The sequence below is a fragment of the Gossypium arboreum genome, chromosome 12 (assembly GCF_025698485.1).
Source record: "Gossypium arboreum isolate Shixiya-1 chromosome 12, ASM2569848v2, whole genome shotgun sequence".
NCBI classification, from domain to species: Eukaryota; Viridiplantae; Streptophyta; class Magnoliopsida; order Malvales; family Malvaceae; genus Gossypium; species Gossypium arboreum.
The window spans coordinates 91016236-91039175 of NC_069081.1; the positions used below are offsets into that span (position 1 = coordinate 91016236).

The following is a 22940-nucleotide window of genomic DNA, read 5'->3' on the forward strand; positions in this document are numbered from 1 at the left end:
ATTCTAAAAAAAATCAATAAAAAATTCTTAAAAACCATACAATTCTAAGCCAATATTATACTGTCATTAATTCCGAATATTCATATATTTTTTTTAAAAAAGTACATGAAATATTTCAATGTCCACCGTGCATGCAATAAAACTCAACAATCCAACAATCTCATTTCATAAAAACCTTTAAAATTTTGAGAAAACAATCAATCAACACGTAGTTTCCTAAAAAAGAATTAGGCTTAAATTGATGCAATGTGAAAATATCAAGGACTATGCTTTTAGAACTAGCACTAATTTGACATAATATGTAAACCTTGAGATCTAAACTTGTTATTTGCTAATTAAATCCTTCTATTAGTCATTTAACAATTGTGTGATGAATGAACATATCCTCAAATAATTAAATGATTAAATTGTAACATTTTATGGTTGAGTAACCAAAATGAAAACTTATGCACAATGGAGTGACCAATGATTAAATTTACCATTTTCTAAATTGGAACACTTCACCCATAATTCAGTTTACCCCTACTGTCCCCTGGATACGCTACTTATCTCAAAGGTAAAACAACCCCTGAAAAATGTAGGCCCCTGTATATAAATATAAACATATATATTATATATATAAGTCATGACTAGTTGTTAAATAGAAGTAAAACGTTTAAATGTTTCCTATTGAAACTTGAACCAAACTTATTTATATTTTCATATCATCAAAAGCAAAAATAAACATTTATTACTTTCCAGTTTCCACTAAATATGCCTATTAAGTACTCATTTATATTTTTCATATATCATTAAATTATGACAGATCAGTAAACTAATCCGTAAACTAGTCTATAAATGTACTAATGATTAAAGAAATCTTAGTATAAAACTTAAAAAACATGAAATAAGTATCAAGCGGTCGATTTAGAAATAAGATTATTAAAAAGTAAAATAATTAGTAAATAGGTTCAAGATCGAATAAATAGAGAAAAAGGAACATTGGTGAAATGCATTAGTAAGAACAATTATTGTAGTAAAAATAATTTGACCTTTCGTTAAAAAAAAAAGAAGAAGAAGAAGAAGATGCAAGAAGAAGGTAAGAGAAATTTTTTAAGTCTAACAGAAATGATTGCTAAATTTGATCTAGTAATGCAAGAACATAATCGACGCATAAAAGATGATGAGATTCATAATCACATACTTTGGTCATAATATACAAAATGAATTATTGAAGTTAAACCAAAAATTATTGTACTCCAGATATAAGTCACCAAGAGCAAATGTCTATCATATTATGATGCGTAAATGTTTCTTTCAATTTGAATAAAAGCATTAAATATTTTTTAGAATTTTTAAAAATAGATGAGACAACTGGAAAAGGTGTTTTTGATGGAATTGTGGATGAAATAAAAATGTTAATATAGGGAAGATGTTTTCCAAAATGCTATGGCATGTGCAAAAGAAATAGATGGAAATAGAACCTAAACTTCGTAAAAACATATTATTCATAGAAATAAACGAATTGATGAGAATGTTTATAATGAAACAATAAATCTCCTCAAGAATTTTTAGAATCGATTATTTTTATACATATCAAACAATTTCTTCTCTAAAATAGATACAAAGATATTTTTGGTTTTATTCAATTTAACAAAAAAATTTAAATTTGAAAGTTTATTGTCTTAATCTTGAAAAATCTTTAAAACATGGAAATCAAACAGATATTAATGGATTAAATTTATTTTTAAAACAGAAAATTTTAAAATAAATTACCAAATTGGAAAAAACACTACTTCAAAAAAATGGATTCTATATAATATTTTCATGAATCTCATTTAATTTATGGTTATAATTTAACATTATAATTGCAAGTAAAATGTCAGTACAATTTTTAAAGGTTGTTTGCGATGTAATTTTGAAATACTTATTTTACAATTTAAAATTGATTAAATTATTAAAAAATATTTTTTACAAAAATGTGACTAAAATATTAAAATATTAATAAGAATCACGTGATTGCTTATATAACAGTTTGTGTGTATTTCATAAAATTATTAAAAAATTATCTATGTAAGCAATTAAGTATACATGAATTGCTATATGAGCTACTACTTCGGTCAAATTTTTATCCAATAAAAAGTAAATTAACTAAATTATGAATGTTAAAGATTGACATTGTCCCCCCAAAAAAAAAGAATTGGCACCAAAGTGAAAATTTTATTATCGTATTATTAAATTATAAGGTAAACTACACTATTAGTCACTAAACTATGGGTTGTTTTGGTCACTTAATTAAAAAAAAAGTTAAAAATTAGTCATTGAACTATTTTAAACTTTTCATTTGACTCAATGGGTTGTTAAAATTAATGTTGTATGGCTTTCTCTATTTACACTGGTTGCACCAATCGAAAGCCCTCTTTTCCTTTTTTTTTTTTTTTACAATTCAGTTTTTTTATGAAACAACTTTGAGTGTCACGAATCGAATTTACGAACTAAAATTCAAACAATTTTTTTCTCTAATCTCCAAGACTGACTGCCTGACGGACTTTTTATTTATTTATAAAAATTTAATAGCCCAGTAATTTAAATAATAACTTTTGAATAGTTAGTGACTTAAATGAAACTTCCAAATAATTTAATGACCAAAACAAAAATTTATCATAATTTCGTCACTAATGATAGAATTTAACCCTAAATTATTTTCATATCAAATTCCATACTCAAATTTTTAACTCAATCACATCCCAACGTGTAAACCTAATAAGTGAACAAATTTATGTAAAGCTTGTTTTCTTTTACCTTTTCTGAAAGAATGTCATAAAAGGTTGTTGAACGCATGTGGTAGGGAATGAATACAGAATCTTAAACCAATTTTATTGGTTAAACTTTGGGATTAGTCCCTGTGCTTTGCAAAAAGTTTTGAATTTAGTCTCTATACTTTAATTTGATCAAATTTAGTCCTCATATTTTTCAAATTGGGCAAGTTTAGTCTTTGTACTTTCTAAAATTTGAAATTTTAGTTTTGACCCAAATAATAATAGTTACATCCATTTGGTTAAATTCAATTATTAGTTTTATACTATGCGTATAGTTGTAAATTTAATCCATATTTCTCAATTGAATTATTCATTTAAACTTCATGTATTAGAAAATAAAATAAAATATTAACTTAAAATAAAAAAGGTAAAAAGACACCCATTAATTATAATAACGATTCATGATAAGTACGAAAGATATTTATATTAAATTGATTAAATATGTAAAAATACATTAAATTAAAAACTTATTTAATAACGACGATTAAAAATAATTATTGAAATCTTCTATGATAAATCTCCGGTGCTTTCCAATGTCATTGTCGTTCAAATATTCCTTTTGAGATATTTTACCTTATTAATACTAAAATTTTCATTATTTTTACCGACGATTTTTCTTAGATGCTACTAATGGAAGCTATTTATAGATCCAAACTTAAATCTTAATTGATATGTAACTCTAAAACTAATTAAATGATCATTAAAATATAAAATTAATCTCTATTTATATACTTAGACATCTATTCAAGTTCATAAATATAAAAAAAAAGTTTACTTGTAAAAAATAAAAATAATTCAGATTTTTAAAATAATATTTTAACCTTAATTATTACTTATTTTGACTTATTAGTGAGTATGCTTTGAATTTTATTCAAGTTATAGTTCTATTTTAGAGTCAATAAAATTAACTATAAAACTTACTTTTAAATAGAGTTATAACAAATAAATTTAAATTAAATTATAAATATTTTTAAATGTCAATTTGGTAATATGGTAGAAAACAAAAGGTATTTTTGTCGGTTTAAAGGTTTTTCCTAAACTCTTATTTTATATATATATTATAGATATATGTATATGCCTTTATATAATATGTATATAATATTCATTTATGTGTATGCTTATATTTGTATGTATATATATTTCCATATATCAACAATGTATCAATCATGTCATTCTATTAATCTAACTATCGATTTAGGCATTAATTGTTAGTTCGATATGTCGTAGATAGTATTTAAAATATGTGGATAAACACGTCCGTATTTACCGTATGAATAATTTAGATATAACATATTTAAAAGACAAATATGCTTATAAAATTTAAGAGAGTTGTTTTTATTATTATTATTTCAATACGTTGATCCAAATTATCCATGTAGTAGATATATATGTGTTAACAATTTGATTCATGTACTTTAATTATATTTTATGCTAGATTCAAGTTGATATTTAAAAGCAAATGAATAGGTTGACCACAATGACCTGATTGATATGATACTACACCTTGAAGTAGTATTTAATTTGTTATTTGAAAATGTCTTATTGACATCATATTCGAGGATTCAATTAGAAGATCAATGTAAAATTTGATTAGTAGTTTGAAAAAGATCCATTGCAATTAACCCGACATTGTATTTTAAACATACTACACGTCATACTTGAGTTAGCATTTAGCGCGAAAGCTAATAAATTGTGCAATTAATCCTATTTATCCATCTATCTATCTATCATACATGTGTACTAATTGTTAAAGAGAAGTTAATAGAAAAATAACTAATCCCACCTCCAAAATTTTGTATTACAAGTACGGGTGAGTCTCAAAATTTTTTTAACAATAGTCGAATTTAATTATAATTTATTTGTAGATCAAAATATAATTTTATTGTGTATTAATTTACAAGTTCATCATTTTAAAAGGACTAAACATATTTTTTTTTCATTTTAAGGAGCTAAAATACAATTTTACTATATTATATTTTATAATTTCTTTGTTTATAAGAAAATTGGATTGAAAATTTTTTATTTTTTGGGGAGGGGGTAAGGCCCTACCTACCCCCCATCAAATTTGCTTATGCTGATTATATGTATTTTAAATATGTTATATGTCATAATAGAGTTGGTATTTAACATCAAGCCTAATAGTTAGGTTGAAAAAATGATATGAATGATATGATATTGTCATTTTCTATTCTAATTTAAGAAGGTCCAATGTAATTAACCTAGGGATGAAAATGAATAGTTGGAACTTAGATATTTGTGGGTTTTGAGTTTACTTTTTGCGCATTCAAAGCGAATCGGAATATTATTTTTTGGATTCCATTATTTGAATCCATTTTATGGATCTAAGTAATGAACATTTTAACTTGCTATTATTTTTATGTTATCGGTAATATCTAAGGTGATAGTGGGATCTTATGAGATCCTTTTTAAAGCAGTTGTTGTAGTTAAAAGATAGGAATGAGGAGACTGTAGTTGTCTGATTAAACCATGTCAATAACTTAAAAATTGTGTTGGTGACCTAGAACTTGTTAAATCAGTTATCGAATATGTTGCTTTTCTTTAGAAATTAGTTTCTCATTCTTTAGTGATGAAATCATATGTATCAGCTAAAAGTTAAACTTAACATTTCTCAATGTAAATCCTACGTGGCATGATCAATAGTGGACTGATGTTTCTTTTTCTTTCTTTCTTATTTCAACCTTTGATTTAAAAGAATCCACTACAATGAAATCTTTAAATAGATGCCGCGTGTGATATTTGTTTTACTTTTTAAATTTTTATTAAAAAACATTTAACCTATTGATCAAGGGCGTATCCCCAAGGTCATGGAATTGATGCACAAGTTGTGCTTGAATGGTAATTTAAATGAGTGAGTGTGTGGCAATGCACGTGACCAAAACATAAACTTACTAATAGTTTAAATAGGGGTATTCAAATTTCGGTTAAAATCGAATTAATCGACTGAATGATCTAATTCGGACAGAGGTTGGTTAATGATTTTTTGAAAGTTTGATTATTGGTTAATTCGGTTCAAAATCAGATAATTAACAAAATTAATCGAACTTAATTATGTAGTGTCTCAAGACTTAAAATTTCGGTTAATTCCGTTAATTCGGTTAACTTTCAATACAAATGAACATTATCAATGTATTTTTTTATATATCTTATACTTGTTTTAACAAAAAAAAAAACATATAAATTTTGGTTTGGTTAAATTTTTTTGAAAAAAATTGGTTCGGTTAATTGTTTGAACAGCCCTAAGTTTAATGATCTTGGGTGTAATTTACCTATAGAAAAATAACTCACCATCTCATCTGTTCTTTTTTAGATAGTGCCTAGAACTATCTATAGCTCATTCAACGTGTTTGAACTCACGTCATTCTACATTGACAATAATACCAATGTCAATCGAATTAAGACTCAATCGACTAAAATTACATTTTAAAAATATTATATGTTGTACCTAAGTTGGTATTTTAAAAATGAATGATACGATATTATCATTTTGAGTGCCAGTTTAAGAAGGACAAATGCAATTAACCTAAGGATGAAAAATGAACAGTGGGAATTTGGATATTTATGGATTTTTTTTTACGAAATTAGATTATTTGTATACACTTTTAGTTGCATGAAAAATTGAACCTATTTTATTTTTATATTATATATTTTAGTTTTTAAAATTTTATTTTAAAAATATTTTTATATTATAACTGAAGTGTAAATTCTTAACAGTCACATATGATTAGCATAACTTAAATTCAGACTAAATTTAGATTAGTCAACACCTTAATCATTATGCCATCGCGAAATTCTATTTTAAAAATATTTTATGGTGAATTTATATTTAAAATTACAAATATCCTACTATTATAAATCATATATATCCTACCATAGAGTAGTTAATAGAAAATTATAAAGAAGGAGAAACCTCCCACAAAATGCTATCACCGTCTAAGTCTAGAAACAGCCATAAAATGCCAATATACTCATCTGACTGCTAAATCTCCGCCCTTCCTTCCTTATCACACCCAACACACTCTCTTTTTCCTTTTTATTTCCCTCTTATATTAATCATCATATATTCATCGTCCCTACCATTTCTCTTCTATCGGATTACAGACCTTCACTTCTTATTTTTTTTCTCAATGATTAATACGCTTTCTTCATTATCCTTTCTCTAAAACCACCTTCGTTTTTCATTTCTTTGTCAGCTTCGCCGGCTCTATATATCGCCCGCCACTTCGTTTTTTTTCCCCTTTATTCAGTTCATTAAAGATCCATTTTCTTTTTTATCTTTTACCTCAAAAGCTTGAAAAAATGGCTCCAAGGAACAGCCGTGGAAAAGCCAAAGGAGAGAAGAAGAAGAAAGAAGATAAGCGTAATAAATTTTCTATTTCTTGTTTTCTTTTTCTTTCTTTTTTTCTACTAATCAGCTCATTTTAAGTTTAAAATCCGCCATTATTATTCGTTTTTCACTGAAAATTAACCTCATTTTTGCAGTTCTTCCATTAGCGATGGATATTACCGTACACCTTCCCGATGAAACCCATGTTATTCTCAAGGTTTGTTTTAAAAATGTATTTCATGTTCTTTTTGCAGCTTCCATAATTTATTAACAATAATTAGTAATTAATTACGAGCTTTTGCTACTAATTTTTGTTTGGCACCATGCGTGTGTGGCGCTTACGAGTTTCCTTAAAATTTAGAGGCGACTTTTCATTGCACATGCTTTTCGAGCTTTGTTAAGGTCTAATTCTGTTAACAGTACTTGTACTCTTTAAAATTTTGTAGTTTAGTCCTTTTGCTTTAAATTTAAGTAAACTAAAATTAAAGTAGGATCGAATCTGGAAAATTTTTAGGTGGAGTTGGAATTGAATTATAAATTTTTATAGGTTAAAATATAATTTTATCTTGTATTTCAATTTTTAGGAATTAAATAGATTTTTTTTTCATTTTTGGGGTCAAGGTGTAATTTTATCATATATTAACTTATAATCTCATCATTTATGAGGGATTGGATTAAAATTTTTCCATTAAATTTTAAATTTTAAATCAAAATCTTTGAACAAATTCTTATTTAAGATAAGTTCACAATTTAAATTAGTCTTATTAAAAAAATAAAAGGATTAAATTTTAAAATTTCAAAAGTAAAGGGATTGGGCATAGAAGTAGACCATATTTTAATCCTTGTTACTAAAAATGCTTATTTATTTTTGTGGCTTCCCTTATAATTTATGAAAAATTAAAATGAATTAAAATTCAGCTGTTGCGTGATTAAGTTAGGTTACGGTTGCGTAATTTGACTGTTGGTAATATTTTGGTTTTATGTGGACAAATTGGCAAGAAATTAAAATTTTTCCTTTTCATTTCCTTTTCTATTTTTTTAATTTCCACATTTTTTTTGTCCGAATTTTTCATAATTGGTCTAAATTTATTAATTTAATTTTGAAAAAAAAAATGTGCAGGGAATATCAACGGACAAAATCCTAGACGTTCGTCGTCTTTTGTCGGTAAAAACCGAGACCTGCCACGTCACAAAATTTTCGTTATCTCATGAGGTGAGGATAAAAAGGTGCACGCAATTTTTTGTACCATTATTTTGTTAAAATAAATTTAGAAATTAGATTTATTTTGTTTATTTTTAATTCAAAACCTTATTTTTTATTTTTTAATTTTATAATTCATAAAATTTCGACCAAAAATATATATATTTTAAAAATACATGGAAGGACACATACGTATAGGTTCAAATTGACAAGTTGAAATATTGCTGTAAGTCATTGAATCAATCACGCTGTGGCAATCGTTTTCTATCTGTGGATATTTTATGGATAAGTCCTCAAAATCGTATCACTTTATTTAAATGAGTATTTATACTTATGTTACACTTAAATAAGCCCTTAATCTATAATTTGTATCCAATTAAGACCCTAACATTTAATTTATATCTAATAAAATATTTCATTTGAAATAAGGGTTTATTCGGATATTAAAAAAAGTATAGGGCTTGTTTAACAAAATTAAACTAGTTCAAAGACAAGCTAAATTGGGAGGCAAGTTTAAAAAAATGGATGGCCAAAGCAAAAAATTTTGTGTTAAAATAACTTTAATTGAAGTATTAATTTTTAAGTACCAAAGTGATTTTTTTAATAAAAGGATTAAAAGAAATTAAATTGAATTATTAAAAGTGTGCATGTACATTTCATTTTTGCTCAATTGGTCAATATAATTTATAATTTCTTTTAAATATAACGAAAATATTTACCAAAGATAATGTTTAATTAAATTTTCAATTGTCAAAACTTCCGTTATCTATAAAAGAAAATTCCAAAATTTTTGTATTGAAATGAGAGAAAGTTGGGTGACTTTTTCGCTATTTAGGCTTAGTTAAAGGGCAAGATTTAATCCCAACTGAAACTAATGTTTTTTCATTTACTTTTGTTTTTACACTTTTACAGGTTAGAGGGCCGCGGTTAAAAGATGCGGTCGACGTTTCAGCGCTTAAGCCGTGCGTTTTAACTTTGACGGAAGGTAAAATTTTAAACGAGGAAAAAGTGAATAATATGGCCATTGCATTTGCATGCTTTTAAGTACGTAATTATTATTAACACACAAAAAAAAACCCCTAAAAAATGCTAAAATTTTGATTGCAAAAACGAACAGAGGACTACGATGAAGAAGGTGCGGTGGCGCACGTTAGACGGGTGCTGGATATCGTGGCCTGTACTACGTGCTTTGGTCCGTCGGCCACTGCCAAAGATCAGATCAAGCCTGACGCTAGCAAGAATGCGCCGGCTGCGGGGGAGAAGGGCGGTGTCGCCGCCAAGAAAACTGCCGCCAGTACGAATAAAGAATCTTTGTCAAAATCTCCAGCGAAGGACGTACCAGTCAATATAGACGGCGAGATGAGCCATTCTCGTCCTAAGCTTGGCTCCTTCTATGAATTCTTTTCCCTTTCTCATCTCACTCCTACTCTTCAGTGTACTTCCTCTCTCTCTCGATCTCTCGAGCGAACTTTGAATTTTTTCTTGTTTCCCGCGCGTACAGTTTGAACTTAGCGAGAGAAACTTTTGTTTTTTTTTTCATCGCATTTTCAGTTATAAGGAGGACGGCGAAGCGTCATGTTGAGGAGATCGCCACTGACGACCATCTCTTCTCTCTAGAAGTGAGATTTTCCGTTTTCGTTCTTTAACCGCTTGTAGTGATGCGTCTTTTTCTTCGCAAATGCTATATCTCTCTTCTTCTTGTATTTGTAATATAATTTTCTGATAATGATCAGGTTAAGCTTTGCAATGGAAAGCTGGTTCACGTGGAAGCTTGCCGCAAAGGATTTTATAGCGTTGGGAAGCAGCAGATCCTTTGTCACAATCTTGTTGATTTGTTGCGCCAACTGAGTAGGGCATTTGATAATGTCAGTTTTTTATTTCCCTCATTTTACGATATTACTTCTGTTAGTTTATTTTCCGTTTATCGAAACTACTAAAATGCTTTTTGGCCAAAAAAAAAAAAAAAACTAATAAAATGCTTTGAACTGAGATTCGCATCAACTTTTGATTATCTTCATATTTTGCAGATTATGACATTATGTTGTCTTGCATGCGTTATCTAATGGTTTTCCCTTGATAAGCATGATAATATTTGGTCGTGTTGTTTGTTTATAAGTGAATCTTAAGAGTTGAGGTACTTCTATGGTGGAATCTTTGATAATATTTGTGTTTTTAAGCTGAATGGGTTAGTTTGGAAATTGATTTTGATCATTGGGAAATTTATGAATTCGAGATTAGGTTTTTGATCTATTGATATTCTGGAGATGTGATGGATGTTTAGTTAATCTTTGATCATGGATGTGGTTTCTGCTTCGTTGGGATTAAAAGAGATAATACCGCAGTTGTGTGATAACATTTTTAGAATTTGAGGCACTATTGGTGTTAACGTTTGTGACTTGTCTTGGGGAAATATATATTATTTTAAAAGATGAATGAGTGTTGTGGAGAATGATATTAGAGATATTATGGATTTTGATTTTGGTTTGGAATTTTGATGGATGTTTGGTGAATCTTTGATCATGGATATGAGTTATGCTTGTTTGAATTGGAGTATGATTGGTTGAAATTTTTGAGAACCCTGGTAGATTTTGTTTTTAACGCTGCACTATGGTAAGGTAGTTGTTGATGATGCATAAAGAACAATTGCTTATTTTGGTTTTGGTGAAACCATGATGATAACCACTGATGTTTTGTACATTCATTGAAGTAAATTTGTTATTAATTTTGGAAGCCCAATTTCCTGAAATATAATGGTAAACATGATTAATTTTTTCTTATAATTTTTATTTAGGTTAATATGGTTATTAAGTGATACATTTCATTGGTTAGTAATTTATATGATTTCAATTATTTGGGATTATATAGCTTAGAATTTTTATATATGGATTTGTCATCGATTTGGACGTTGACTTGGGGAAAATAATATTGGATTTGTTTGCTTAAAAGAAACTTTTCGAATATTATGATGTTTAAGCTTTGTACTGCAACTATTGTGTCTTTGAAACTGAAAGTAATAATATTTGAATAGGAAGTTGAATCGAGTACTGTAAGATTTACGTAAGAATTGTATCATGCTAAACTTGTGGATATAATCTATTGTTTGGCTTGACCTTTACATAGTTTTGTAATGGTTAAATTGATGAGAAATTTTTCGATAGTTTGTGTAAAATAAAAAATTGTAGTTAGTATGTGATGCTTGAGGTAACTAGATAAGTTGTTGACTTCTTCAATCGGTTGAAAGTTCTCTTCAAAGAGATTTTAAGGACAATATTACGAATCTGCTGCGCTTCTTTTCTATATGTTTCCTTTGACTTGTTTTTGTCAAGTAACTAAATTTTGTCTGAACCAAAGTTGTATTTTTCAGTTCATGTTCCCTCTTCTGATTTATCTAAACAACATCCTCATGTTAATATCTTGATATGCATATTACAGGCATACGCTGATCTCATGAAAGCATTTTTGGAACGGAACAAGGTATGCTCATTGCATCACTGCTTGTCATTTAATTTAATTGCTCTGATGGACTCAGTTCAAGATATTGGTTATCAAGATAAACTACTATCGTATTGTTTCACAACTTTGCTTTTCTTTTTGAATTTCTTTTTTCCAGTTTGCGAATCTTCCTTATGGCTTTAGAGCCAATACATGGCTTGTACCTCCAATCGCAGCACAATCACCTTCAAATTTCCCACCTCTCCCTACAGAGGATGAAACATGGGGGGGCAATGGAGGCGGTTTAGGAAGAGATGGCAAAAGTGATTTGATACCTTGGGCCAATGAGTTTTCATTTATTGCATCTATGCCTTGCAAGACAGCAGAGGAGAGGCAGATAAGGGACAGGAAAGCATTCCTTCTTCACAGTCTATTTGTCGACGTGGCCATTTTGAGAGCCATTAAGGCTGTGAAGCATGTAATGGAAAAGCTGAATCCAAGTTCAATAAATAATGATGAACCTCTTTACTCCAAGAGAGTGGGGGACTTGAATATTGCAGTAATGAAAGATGCTTCGAATGCAAGCTGTAAGGTGGACACTAAAATTGATGGTATCCAAGCAATTGGATATCAAAAGAATTTGCTGGAAAGAAACTTATTGAAAGGGATCACAGCTGATGAAAATACAGCTGCACACGTAAGACATTTTAAGAAAAACTTTAATCATGAACGAACTTCTCTTCACAATTTGGGATTCTACGTTCTGAATTGGTGAGATTGAAACAACTTTTACATGTCGACTGCAGGACATTTCCACTTTAGGTGTGCTAAATGTGAGATACTGTGGCTATATTGCCACTGTGAAAGTTGAGAGGAGAGAGAATCAGCAAAGCAGTTATCCATCTCAAAGCATTGAACTTGAACAGCCTGAAGGCGGGGCCAATGCCCTCAATATTAACAGGTTATACTAATTCCCACTATATGTTAAGCATCTTTATGTATGAGTTGTATAATATATTTTTTTTCAAACTATTGATTTGACATATTTTAATAAGCTTGATAATGGATCTCTTCTTGAGTGTATACAGTATGATTAAAAATATTATACTGTTTCAAGCTTGAATAAATCTTTTCTAATGTTCAATATTAATCTTTCTTGGAAAGATAACTTAAACCTCAAAAATGTAAACTAGTGAATTGGAGGTCGCTTGACTTGCATTTAGATGCTTCTGCTTACATATTTCAAGTTTCAACAAAATTTTCTTTGTGTTTGATAGATGGATCTCTTCTTGAGTGTATTTACACAATGATTTAAATATACTGTTTCAGGTTTGAATTAAATGTTTTCCAATCTTTAATAATCTTTCTTGGAGGGATAACTTAAACATCAAAGATGCAAATCAGTAGATTGGTGGTCATTTGACTTGCATCTAGATGGTTCGGCTCCACTAAATCTTTCCCTTTGTCCAGTATTTATTTTAGGGATTTGCTAACAAGTATCCATTAGGCAATCTTTTAACATAGACTATTTATTTTAATAACATTGTATTAAATGGATTGGTTGACAACTTCATTTATTCTTTCCAATGCAGAAGATATTATTATGTATAGTAACCTTTAAGTGTCCTTAGAGCACTCGTTAGCAAAATCCTTCGTCTTATCCTGGAGCTCAAACCTAAATGATGGAAATCACAGGATTGGTGCTTGCTTGAATTGCATCTAGATGGTGCGCCTTGTATATAGATTCAAGTTTCAACTAATCTTTCCAAGTTTATTTTTCCTGTAGGAAAGACAATAGCCTCAAAGATGGAAATCATTTATAGGTGGCCGCTTGAGTTATATCTAAATGGTGTAGCTTACAGATCTTTCCAAAAATCCGCTAAATATTTTCTAGTATCTTATTATCCTGAAGGGAAAGCTCAAACCTCAAATATGTAAATCATTATGTTGGTGTTTTTGCTTGAGTTGCATCTAGATCGTCTGGCTTACATGTAGGTTTTTAAGGAGTTTTAACATTTTCTCCATCTTGTATAATGGAAAAACATGGTAATTTATTTAGTACCATGCATTTATTGCTCCATAGTTTTGGTATGATTTTTGTTTCCTTTGGCTTCATGAGCAGAAATCTTAACAGTTCCTTTTTCCTCCTCTCAGTTTGAGATTACTTCTTCACAAAACAAAACCTTCAGAACCCAATAAGCCAGCTTCACCTTCAAAAATTCTGGAATATGAAGAGCCTAGTTCTTCCCAAATTTCTGTAGAGGGTTTGCTGGAAGAAAGTATTGCTAAACTTGAGGAAGAGGAACTCAAACAGGAACCTTTTGTGAGATGGGAACTCGGAGCCTGCTGGATACAACATTTGCAGGAACAAAAAAACACAGAAAAAGATAAAAAACCATCCAGGGAGAAGCCCAAGAACGAGATGAAGGTTGAGGGACTTGGGACACCTCTTAGGTCCCTCAAGAACAAGAAAAAAGCAGATGGGAATGTAGGGTCTGGAAACTCGAATTCTCATCCAGGCGCTGTTGAAAAAGTAACTGGTGCTCCTATGGAATCTACGCTTCAAACCAATTCAAGAGATGGTGAACTTGTGTTGAAGAGCAAGTTATCTGAAGAGGCCTTTGCTCGACTTAAAGAATCAGATACTGGACTTCATTGCAAGGTAGATATTCTTGGATACTGATATCATAGAGTTTGTTATATGACGAAGCATTTGCCTAATGTGCCCATTTTATGTGACAGTCTTTGCAGGAACTTATTGACTTGTCACAGAAATATTACACTGAAGTTGCTCTTCCGAAATTGGTAACCCTGACTGTTACTTCCTCATTTTCTTCATTGTGTCTATAGGTAATGCTATAGAAATTCCTGGTTCTAGTACTTATTAAACTATTGCAGGTTGCAGATTTCGGGTCTTTGGAACTCTCACCAGTTGATGGGCGGACCCTTACTGATTTCATGCATACTAGAGGTCTTCAGATGCGTTCTCTGGGACATGTTGTAAGTGCCATAGTCTGATATCTTTTGATTCTTAAATGCTTTCTTTATACATCTTTATCCAGATTGGAAAGGAATTCTTAACACTATTCTTTTTTCTTCCCAAAGCTTTGTGCAGATCTGCCAAGTCTATTAGTAGTTTCATAAATTTATTAGTTTTCTAAGCAGATTTAATGTTTATGTTTTAGAAACATCATTCACATTTATTGCATCTTTTGCTGCCTATCCCATTGTCATAAAATTGCTTCTGGTGTTTTGAGCCTGTGAGATATGGAAATATGTAACACTGACTTCATTATTTTCCTTAATAAGTTATTAGTTGATATTTCTATTCATAATAAGTTATTGGCTGATGTTCCATTTTTACTCAGGTCAAGCTTTCCGAAAAGCTATCGCATGTGCAGTCACTTTGTATTCATGAGATGATTGTTCGGGCTTTCAAGCATGTTGTGCAGGCAGTGATAGCCACTGTTGTTAACACTGATAAAATGGCTGAATCAATAGCTTCTGCACTGAACCTACTGCTTGGAGTCCCTGATAATGGAGAACTACACAAGTCTTGCAGAATCCATTCCCTGGTGTGGAAATGGTTGCAGCTCTTCTTGATAAAGCGATATGAATGGGATATTAGCAACTTAGATTTCAATGAAATCAGGAAATTTGCAATTCTACGTGGATTATGCCATAAGGTATTAAAGGCTATGATTTTTTGTTCAAGCTTTTAAGGATTTGTACATGAATTACATTCCACTGTGTTGACTAATTAGTTGTAAGAAGGCCATATCGCCCTTTGCCACTGTTTTTGAAATTACAATGAGATGATGCATAGGACTGCATCCTGGATAGTTTATAACTTTATAACCTAGTTTCATTACCGCTTTTGTCATGGAAAGAGCATATAAATTATATAGGTAACAATGCTTCTCCCTGCCCCAGTCCCCTTGCTGTCTTAGTAGATGTAGATGATAGATTCCGCTATTAAATTGGCTAAAAAACACATTTTTACTGTTAAGAATTGAGAATAAGGGAATTCTCTATGGCTATATAGGCTACTTTGTATGCCTAGGGAATGGTTATAAACATAAAAAACCGGATGTGTTGCTGGTAAAATATTGATTTCCTTTCTCTCCTTTGTTTCTTTTAGGTAGGAATTGAGTTGGTTCCACGGGATTTTGACATGGATTCTCCTACCCCGTTCCGACCATCAGATGTTGTAAGCCTGATTCCAGTCCATAAGGTGATAAACTCAAATCATGGAACATTTTCTTTCTTCCTCCTGAAATTTGTTTCAGAATTTGTTGATTTTATCATTGATTTGTATTTTATTTCTTTTCAGCAAGCAGCATGCTCATCTGCTGATGGAAGGCAACTTTTAGAATCATCAAAAACAGCCTTAGATAAGGGAAAACTCGAAGATGCAGTGACTTATGGAACCAAGGTATATGTATTGTATCCTCTTTCCAAGATTATATGCCTTGTTCCCACCTTGTGCTTCATCAATCTCTTGTATCTAACCTGTTGTATTTTTCCGGTTTTGGCAGGCTCTGTCAAAGCTGGTAGCAGTTTGTGGTCCATATCATCGAATGACAGCTGGGGCTTACAGCCTTCTTGCTGTAGTTTTATATCACACTGGAGACTTCAATCAGGTCTTGTTGTGAACCATTTCTATCCTTCAGTTTGGGCAAATCCATGTTATACTAGAACAATATTACCCTAAACAATTTTATAGAAGTATTCTTATTCAAATGTTGTCTAATTTTATTTACTGAGGGTTTCAATTTGAATTTAAATTAGTAATCTTTTCCAATTTCAGGCCACTATATATCAGCAAAAAGCCTTGGATATTAATGAGAGAGAATTAGGACTAGACCATCCAGACACAATGAAGAGCTATGGAGATCTTGCTGTATTCTATTACAGACTTCAGCATACAGAACTTGCTCTTCAGTACGTTTGTTTTCATTTTATGCATTTCAAATCATGGTTTAAAATCTTGTTGCGCTTTGTGAGTTTTTGAAGAAAATCTTGCAATATGGTTTAAAATCATTTTTCTTTTCTTTCTGGCTAACCTTTTAATCTAAACATTTATAAATTATTATTGATCAGATATGTAAAGCGTACTTTGTACCTTTTACATCTTACTTGTGGCATATCTCATCCAAATACTGCCGCAACATATATAAATGTAGCCATGATGGAAGAAGGCCTGGGCAATGTTCATGTTGCCCTCAGATATCTACACAAAGCTCTGAAGTGTAACCAAAGGTTACTTGGTCCAGACCATATTCAGGTGTGAATTTTTTTTGTCTTTTCCCAGTTAATATTCTTCGATCTTTGTTATTTTAATTTTCTTTTTCTTTTATATGAATCTACGATGCTGTTTTGTTAAATTATCACAAAAATCTTCTTATATGGCTAAAACTAAAGGCATTGAAGAGTTTTTTTTTTGAAATTTTTCTTGGGTTTTCTTTTAAAGCTTAAGTGCTTGCTTTTATAAGCTTAACTGACGAAGTGCATTCATAACTACAGAGAATTAATGGTCTTCATGAGCATGATAAGTTAGATCATACTGTGGTTAGTAAGACAATACTGTATCAGATGTTGTTGTTGCTGAAATGCAGGTTCTCTAAAAACATGTAAATGACTATATAAAATTTTATTTTCGGGATATACATCCTCCCAAATCAGCTGTTAGGGAGTATCACTAATATTTTATGAAGTTGTGTACTTTTGATTTCCTTTTCCCCTAACCAGAATAACACTTTTTATGTTAACGTCTCCAGACAGCAGCAAGTTATCATGCTATAGCAATTGCGCTCTCATTGATGGAGGCTTACCCTTTGAGTGTACAACATGAACAAACAACCTTGCAAATTCTCCGAGCAAAGCTGGGCCCCGATGATTTGCGTACCCAGGTATCTTATTCAGTTCATAGATTGAACATGTACGCTATTCATATCACTAATAGAGGTAACCTGTGGCCTATAAACAGTGCAGCTAGTGGTTCAAACACTTAGTTGGCAGAACAAATTATAATGAAGTGAAAGTTGGCAGAAACAGCAGCTTGCTAATTTTTTACATATGCACATCAAGTGCATGAATTAAATCAATAATTTCTGACAGCATGTGTTAGATATGATTAATTTTTACATGTACTTCATTTTATTTGATTCATTTCACCAATGCATTATTGCAACTTCTTATTCCTGCAGGATGCTGCTGCATGGCTTGAGTACTTTGAGTCCAAGGCATTTGAACAACAAGAAGCTGCTCGAAATGGTACTAAGAAGCCAGATGCATCCATAGCTAGCAAGGGCCATCTAAGGTATTATCTTAGCATATTCACCTCATAAGTGACTAGGAAATAGTTTATCGTTGTGAATGCCATGTAGTTTCCTTTTTGCTACTTCGTGTGCTATTCACATAATTACTCCTTCTGTTATGTCGGTTTCTTGTATATCTCCGAGTTAACATGTGGAAAAAGTAATCAATGCCTTCTCATGGGGATTCCAAAAATGCCATTTGTCTATTTTGGACCGAGCTCTAACTTGCTTATGGACTAATATTTCTCACTGCTTAAGAAAATTAGAAGTGTCTTGAGCTCATTACCAAAATAAGAGGTCAGTTTTTAATATGATCTATGGTAAACACCTCCCTCGGCCTCTGCTTGTCATGGCTGATGGATTATAATTTTATTTGTACCAAATTGAGTAAAATGTAAACAAAACTTTAGCTTCTTGTTTCAAATGTGCTGTAGCTGGCCACAATACTTTTGAGCCATATAGCATCTAAAAGGCTTCTGTAGTGATTTATAAGTTTAATATTGCTGTAATTAGTTGAGACAAGAAATTTTTGGTGCTTGGCCAAATTGTTAGCATTTGTATGCATATTTCCTACCCTTGTGTCTGCTACAGGATAGAATGTTAGACCCTCTTTTTACCATTTGGGGAAATTTAGACATTCTTTTACTTGTATTGATTTTTTCTGCTATTTTGCAGTGTATCTGATTTGCTTGACTACATTAATCCAAATCATGATGCCAAAGGGAAGGGTATTGTGGCAGGAAAGAGAAGAAGCTTCGTTATGAAGGTAGAGTGGAGTTTTATTTATGGTTTCTCAAACTTTTTATTGATTGTTGATGATCAAAGCATGACTCAAAATCTGATTCTCTTTACTAAGGGCAAAGGCTATAGCTTGATATTAGTTAGTATTTAGCTGCTGTCGGTAGGGCATTATCTAGATTTTGTTGGTGACTAAGTTTATGCGGATTGTCTAAAGCCTTTGAAGTAGTTTAAGATCCTTAATTAATGAGTTGCCAAAATGTCATAATGAGGCCCCACATGACTGATGTACTGCTTAAGTAAACCTTAAAGAAATGATTGCACATTCTTCTCCTAGGAAGGGGGAAATTTTCCTTTATACTTTTGTTTAACAACTTTAAATTAAAAAGGAAAGTATCTAGGCATCCTGGTAAAGGCATAATCATGGAAAGACTCAACAGACAAGCCTGGATAATAGCAAGTCCGCAGGCTAGGAAAAGGGCAACATGACTTTTGGCATGCACCATCTGATGCGTGTAACATATTTCTTCCTTTTATTTTACCTAAAATTCACCTCGGATGCTATCTCAATTCTATTCTGCAGGTGAAGGGAAAAGTCCATCCAGAAAGCTCTGAGGATTCTCCTAAAGAAGCTGCAAAAGAGGATTCAGATGAAGAGAAACAATTCTCTGAACAGGAAGATAAACCAGATGCTAACCAGTGGACTAGCACTGTACCTTTGCAGCCCCATGCTCCTGTTGCAGAAGAGACAACAGAGGCAAAAATAAACGTTGATAATCACATTCATTCTGAATTACATGCTGAAGGGGACGATGGGTGGCAACCTGTCCAAAGGCCAAGAGCATCTGCTTCACATGGTGGACGGCGATTAAAGCAGAGGCGAGCAACTATTGGGAAGGTTTTTAGTTATCAGAAAAAGAATGTTGATCCTGATGTGGAATTCCCTCTTGTCAAGGCCACTAATCAGAATAGTAGGTTTTACCTTTTAAAGAAACGAACAATATCTCATGGAGCTTATACAGAGCAGCACACGATGAGCCCCTCCCAAGGTTCAAAATTTGGACGGGGAATAATCAGAACTGTTGCATACAGGGTTAAGTCCACTCCATCTAGTAAAAGTTCAGCTAAAGTCTCTGGAAATGGAGGTGAGGTGCTTAATCCTTCAGGGGGATCTGCTTCTACCTTTGCACCAAATGATCTCCGACCAACAAAAAATTCTCTAGTCAGTCTTGGGAAATCTCCTTCTTACAAGGAAGTAGCTTTGGCTCCTCCAGGAAGTATCTCCAAACTGCATATCAGGCCTGAAACTGATTGCCATGATAGCCAAGAGGCCCCAGACCGCAACGCTGAACATCATCAAGATGAAATTAATGAGGCAAAAGACAGTTTTGACCAGGTGACTACAGGGACTGAAAACATATCTAAAGAGAAGAATGAAAATGCTTTGTTGGATTCAACAGATAGTTCAAAAGAGGAAATTGATGCGGTTGAAACCAAAGAAACTAGGTCACCTGCTGTGATGGAAGATAACTCTTCCTTGGTGGAGACTGAGAGAGAGGAAGGACAAGAACTTGAAGTTGGTGGTGATGAGGCTGGTGAAGTTGTACAGGATGGCATATACATAAATTGCATGCCAAGTTCAATTGATTCTCCTGAAAAGGAATTCTCTGAGAAGGATTTGTCTCCAAGTTTTGAACCCCATAGTATTTCAAGTTCCGCATTACAAGGGGTAGAAGAATTGAAGGAGAAACCCTTGGTCCTAACTTCCGGTAACGGTCAGGGACTAACCAATAGGAAGTTGTCTGCCTCTGCAGCTCCTTTCAACCCATCAACACCCATTCCTCGTGCTGCACCATGCCCCGTGAACATCGTCCTTCCTCCTGGACCTGGACCTGTTCCAGCCATTGCACCTTGGCCAGTGAACATGCCTATTCATCCTGCATCTCCTCCTGTCTTACCAAATCCAGCATGCTCTTCCCCTCACCATCCATTTCCTTCACCTCCTCCAACTCCAAACATGATGCAGCATCTACCCTTTATGTATCCACCCTATTCTCAACCCCAACCTGTACCAACAAGCACCTTTCCTCTAACTAGCAGCCCTTTTCACCCCAGTCAATTTTCATGGCAGTGCAATGTGGGCCCCAGTGTACCAGAGTTCATTCCGGGGACAGTTTGGCCTGGTCATCCAGTGGAGTTTCCCACAACATCACGGATTGTTGAGCCAATTACTGATCAGATATTGGAACCGAAAATCCAAGGTGATGATTCTAACCCTACTTCAGCTTCAATGCTGCCGGTAGATATTGAGACTATTGGAGAAGCTAAGGAAGAAGTCAACATTTCAGCATCTGAAGCAATAAATAGTGCTGATGAAGTATCTAGAGCTGGGTTGGAAAGCCTGCAGGAAAATGGTCATTTGAACCATTGTCTAGACAACTCTGGAAATAAACCAAGTCAATACAACAGCCCAAACAAAAATGCTGGAGGCAGTGCTGAAAGGAAGAGTGATGATGAGAAAACCTTCAGCATTTTAGTAAGAGGTAGAAGGAACCGAAAGCAGACGTTGAGAATGCCAATCAGTTTACTTAGTCGACCATATGGCTCGCAGTCTTTTAAACTTATATACAACAGAGTTATCAGAGGGAGTGAAGTTCCAAAAACTACTGGCCTTTATTTGAGTGATAATTGTACAGCTAGTGCCTCAACCACATAGCTAAAAGCCTTTTTTTTTTCTTGCTGATTTTACCGTAGCAAGATTGTCCGAACAGGGTAGAGAACACAAATTTTGATCAGTCCTACGAGAGGCGAAGAGAATTCTTTCTGGCTTTATGGTAACAGACTGCTTTATCCATTGGATTTGTGATCTAAAATGCAGGTTGGTTTTATTTAACTGAGGCCAATTATGCCTTTTGCTTTCCATTCACAAAGAGGTGTATATGCATCACATGCTCTGTTTCACTATCTTCATTTTTTTGGTACTTCTATTTCACAAATAATAGTTAGGTCATCATAGCCCTTTTAAGCTCTTTAGAAACTAGGAACACCTTAAAATCATATAGATGCAGAAAAACTTTCTCTTTCCCTTTGAACTATCATATTAATTATCACAAAACATTTTTCAGGTATTTTATTTGCTTCGTACTAGATTCAGCTATAAGTATGAACAAGGACAAGTGCGGCTTTTCAAATCAGGTAATCATGACTTAACAGTTTTTATGTGTTTTTATCTTTGATGTAGTTTCCATTGGTAATTGTTAATCATTCATTAATTCAGAAAATGACCGTTTGTGGCTGTAACATATAAAATGAACCGCTAATGAGTTGGCTTGTTGGTTAAGGTAGAGATCTTGGGTCCTTGAGTACTTAGATTCGAGTTTCACCATCCGTAATTGTGATGTGTGGGTCTCAATCCCACTAGATGTGTATGCCATGTGTAGGTTTTGTCTGGTTCTGTTTGATTCTTTGTCTGCTATGATTTTGTATTGGTTGGATTCTATATTATAGTTGGTCGGACATAAATTTGTACCTGTATTTATTTTTGAATTTGCTGTTATTATCTCTTATTTTTAATTTTATTGTTTGTTAGTGTTTTTAAATAATTCCCCTAGGATTATCCCTTGGCTTCCTCCGTGTATAAATAGGCTTTTTGCCATGTATAACTGGTGTGTTTTTTATGTGCTCATATGACATTTTGGTTTTCTACTGCAGGTTCAAATGGTAATAACTATTGGGGATTTAAAGCAGTTGTTAAGGTGACAATTTTGGTCTATACTTTAGTTATAACAATTTTTTAAATCATAGAATTTTAAACACTGATTTCACCTTTTCGATCTTCAATAGAAATGACATTGATAGTTGGTTTTATTCAATTGTATATGACTTGAGTTTTGCCTTTTGCTTTATCCGCATCGTTGTATTGCTCAAATTAGCTTTAGTTGCTCCGGTTTATAATGATTGCAAATGAGAAAACAGCTTTTGCATCCCCTGTTGTCCCAACTGGCAAGGTACTCTCATTTTTTTGTGGTCACATCGCCCCAGTGTCGTGCTTATAAGCTAGTATCGTCTTCTTTAGATGTCCACTTGCTCCTCAAAGCTTTGTCACC

At 32.3% G+C, this 22940-nt stretch overlaps 1 protein-coding gene across 3 annotated transcripts; it reads left to right on the top strand.

Moving 5' to 3' along the window:
* The first annotated feature begins 6705 nt into the window (after window positions 1-6705).
* Window positions 6706-22706, top strand: LOC108479136 (protein REDUCED CHLOROPLAST COVERAGE 1-like). 3 transcript variants are annotated; one of them, XM_053022591.1, is made up of 25 exons: window positions 6706-7176; window positions 7299-7360; window positions 8264-8356; window positions 9257-9329; window positions 9462-9779; window positions 9896-9963; window positions 10078-10209; window positions 11777-11818; window positions 11955-12473; window positions 12583-12737; window positions 13931-14438; window positions 14519-14581; window positions 14675-14776; window positions 15145-15462; window positions 15918-16010; window positions 16110-16211; window positions 16315-16419; window positions 16587-16720; window positions 16880-17063; window positions 17557-17688; window positions 17986-18098; window positions 18772-18862; window positions 19418-21712; window positions 21960-22029; window positions 22546-22706. In XM_053022591.1, exons 1-23 carry the CDS (start codon window positions 7116-7118, stop codon window positions 21548-21550), a joined length of 5601 nt encoding a protein of 1866 aa, XP_052878551.1. In that variant the 5' UTR covers window positions 6706-7115; the 3' UTR covers window positions 21551-21712; window positions 21960-22029; window positions 22546-22706. The 3 variants fall into 3 exon arrangements, with proteins under 3 accessions (XP_052878551.1, XP_052878550.1, XP_052878552.1); XM_053022590.1 differs by having other exon boundaries at window positions 15918-16211; XM_053022592.1 differs by lacking the exons at window positions 6706-7176; window positions 7299-7360 and having other exon boundaries at window positions 8264-8370.
* Window positions 22707-22940: the final 234 nt, after the last annotated feature.

Coding starts and splice junctions, on each gene's coding strand:
- LOC108479136 (XM_053022590.1), top strand. CDS start 7,116: ATGGCTCCAAGGAACAGCCGTGGAAAAGCCAAAGGAGAGAAGAAGAAG. Junction 14,582..14,674: donor AAGTTGCTCTTCCGAAATTG/GTAACCCTGACT, acceptor AAACTATTGCAG/GTTGCAGATTTCGGGTCTTT. Junction 18,863..19,417: donor GAAGAAGCTTCGTTATGAAG/GTAGAGTGGAGT, acceptor TCTATTCTGCAG/GTGAAGGGAAAAGTCCATCC.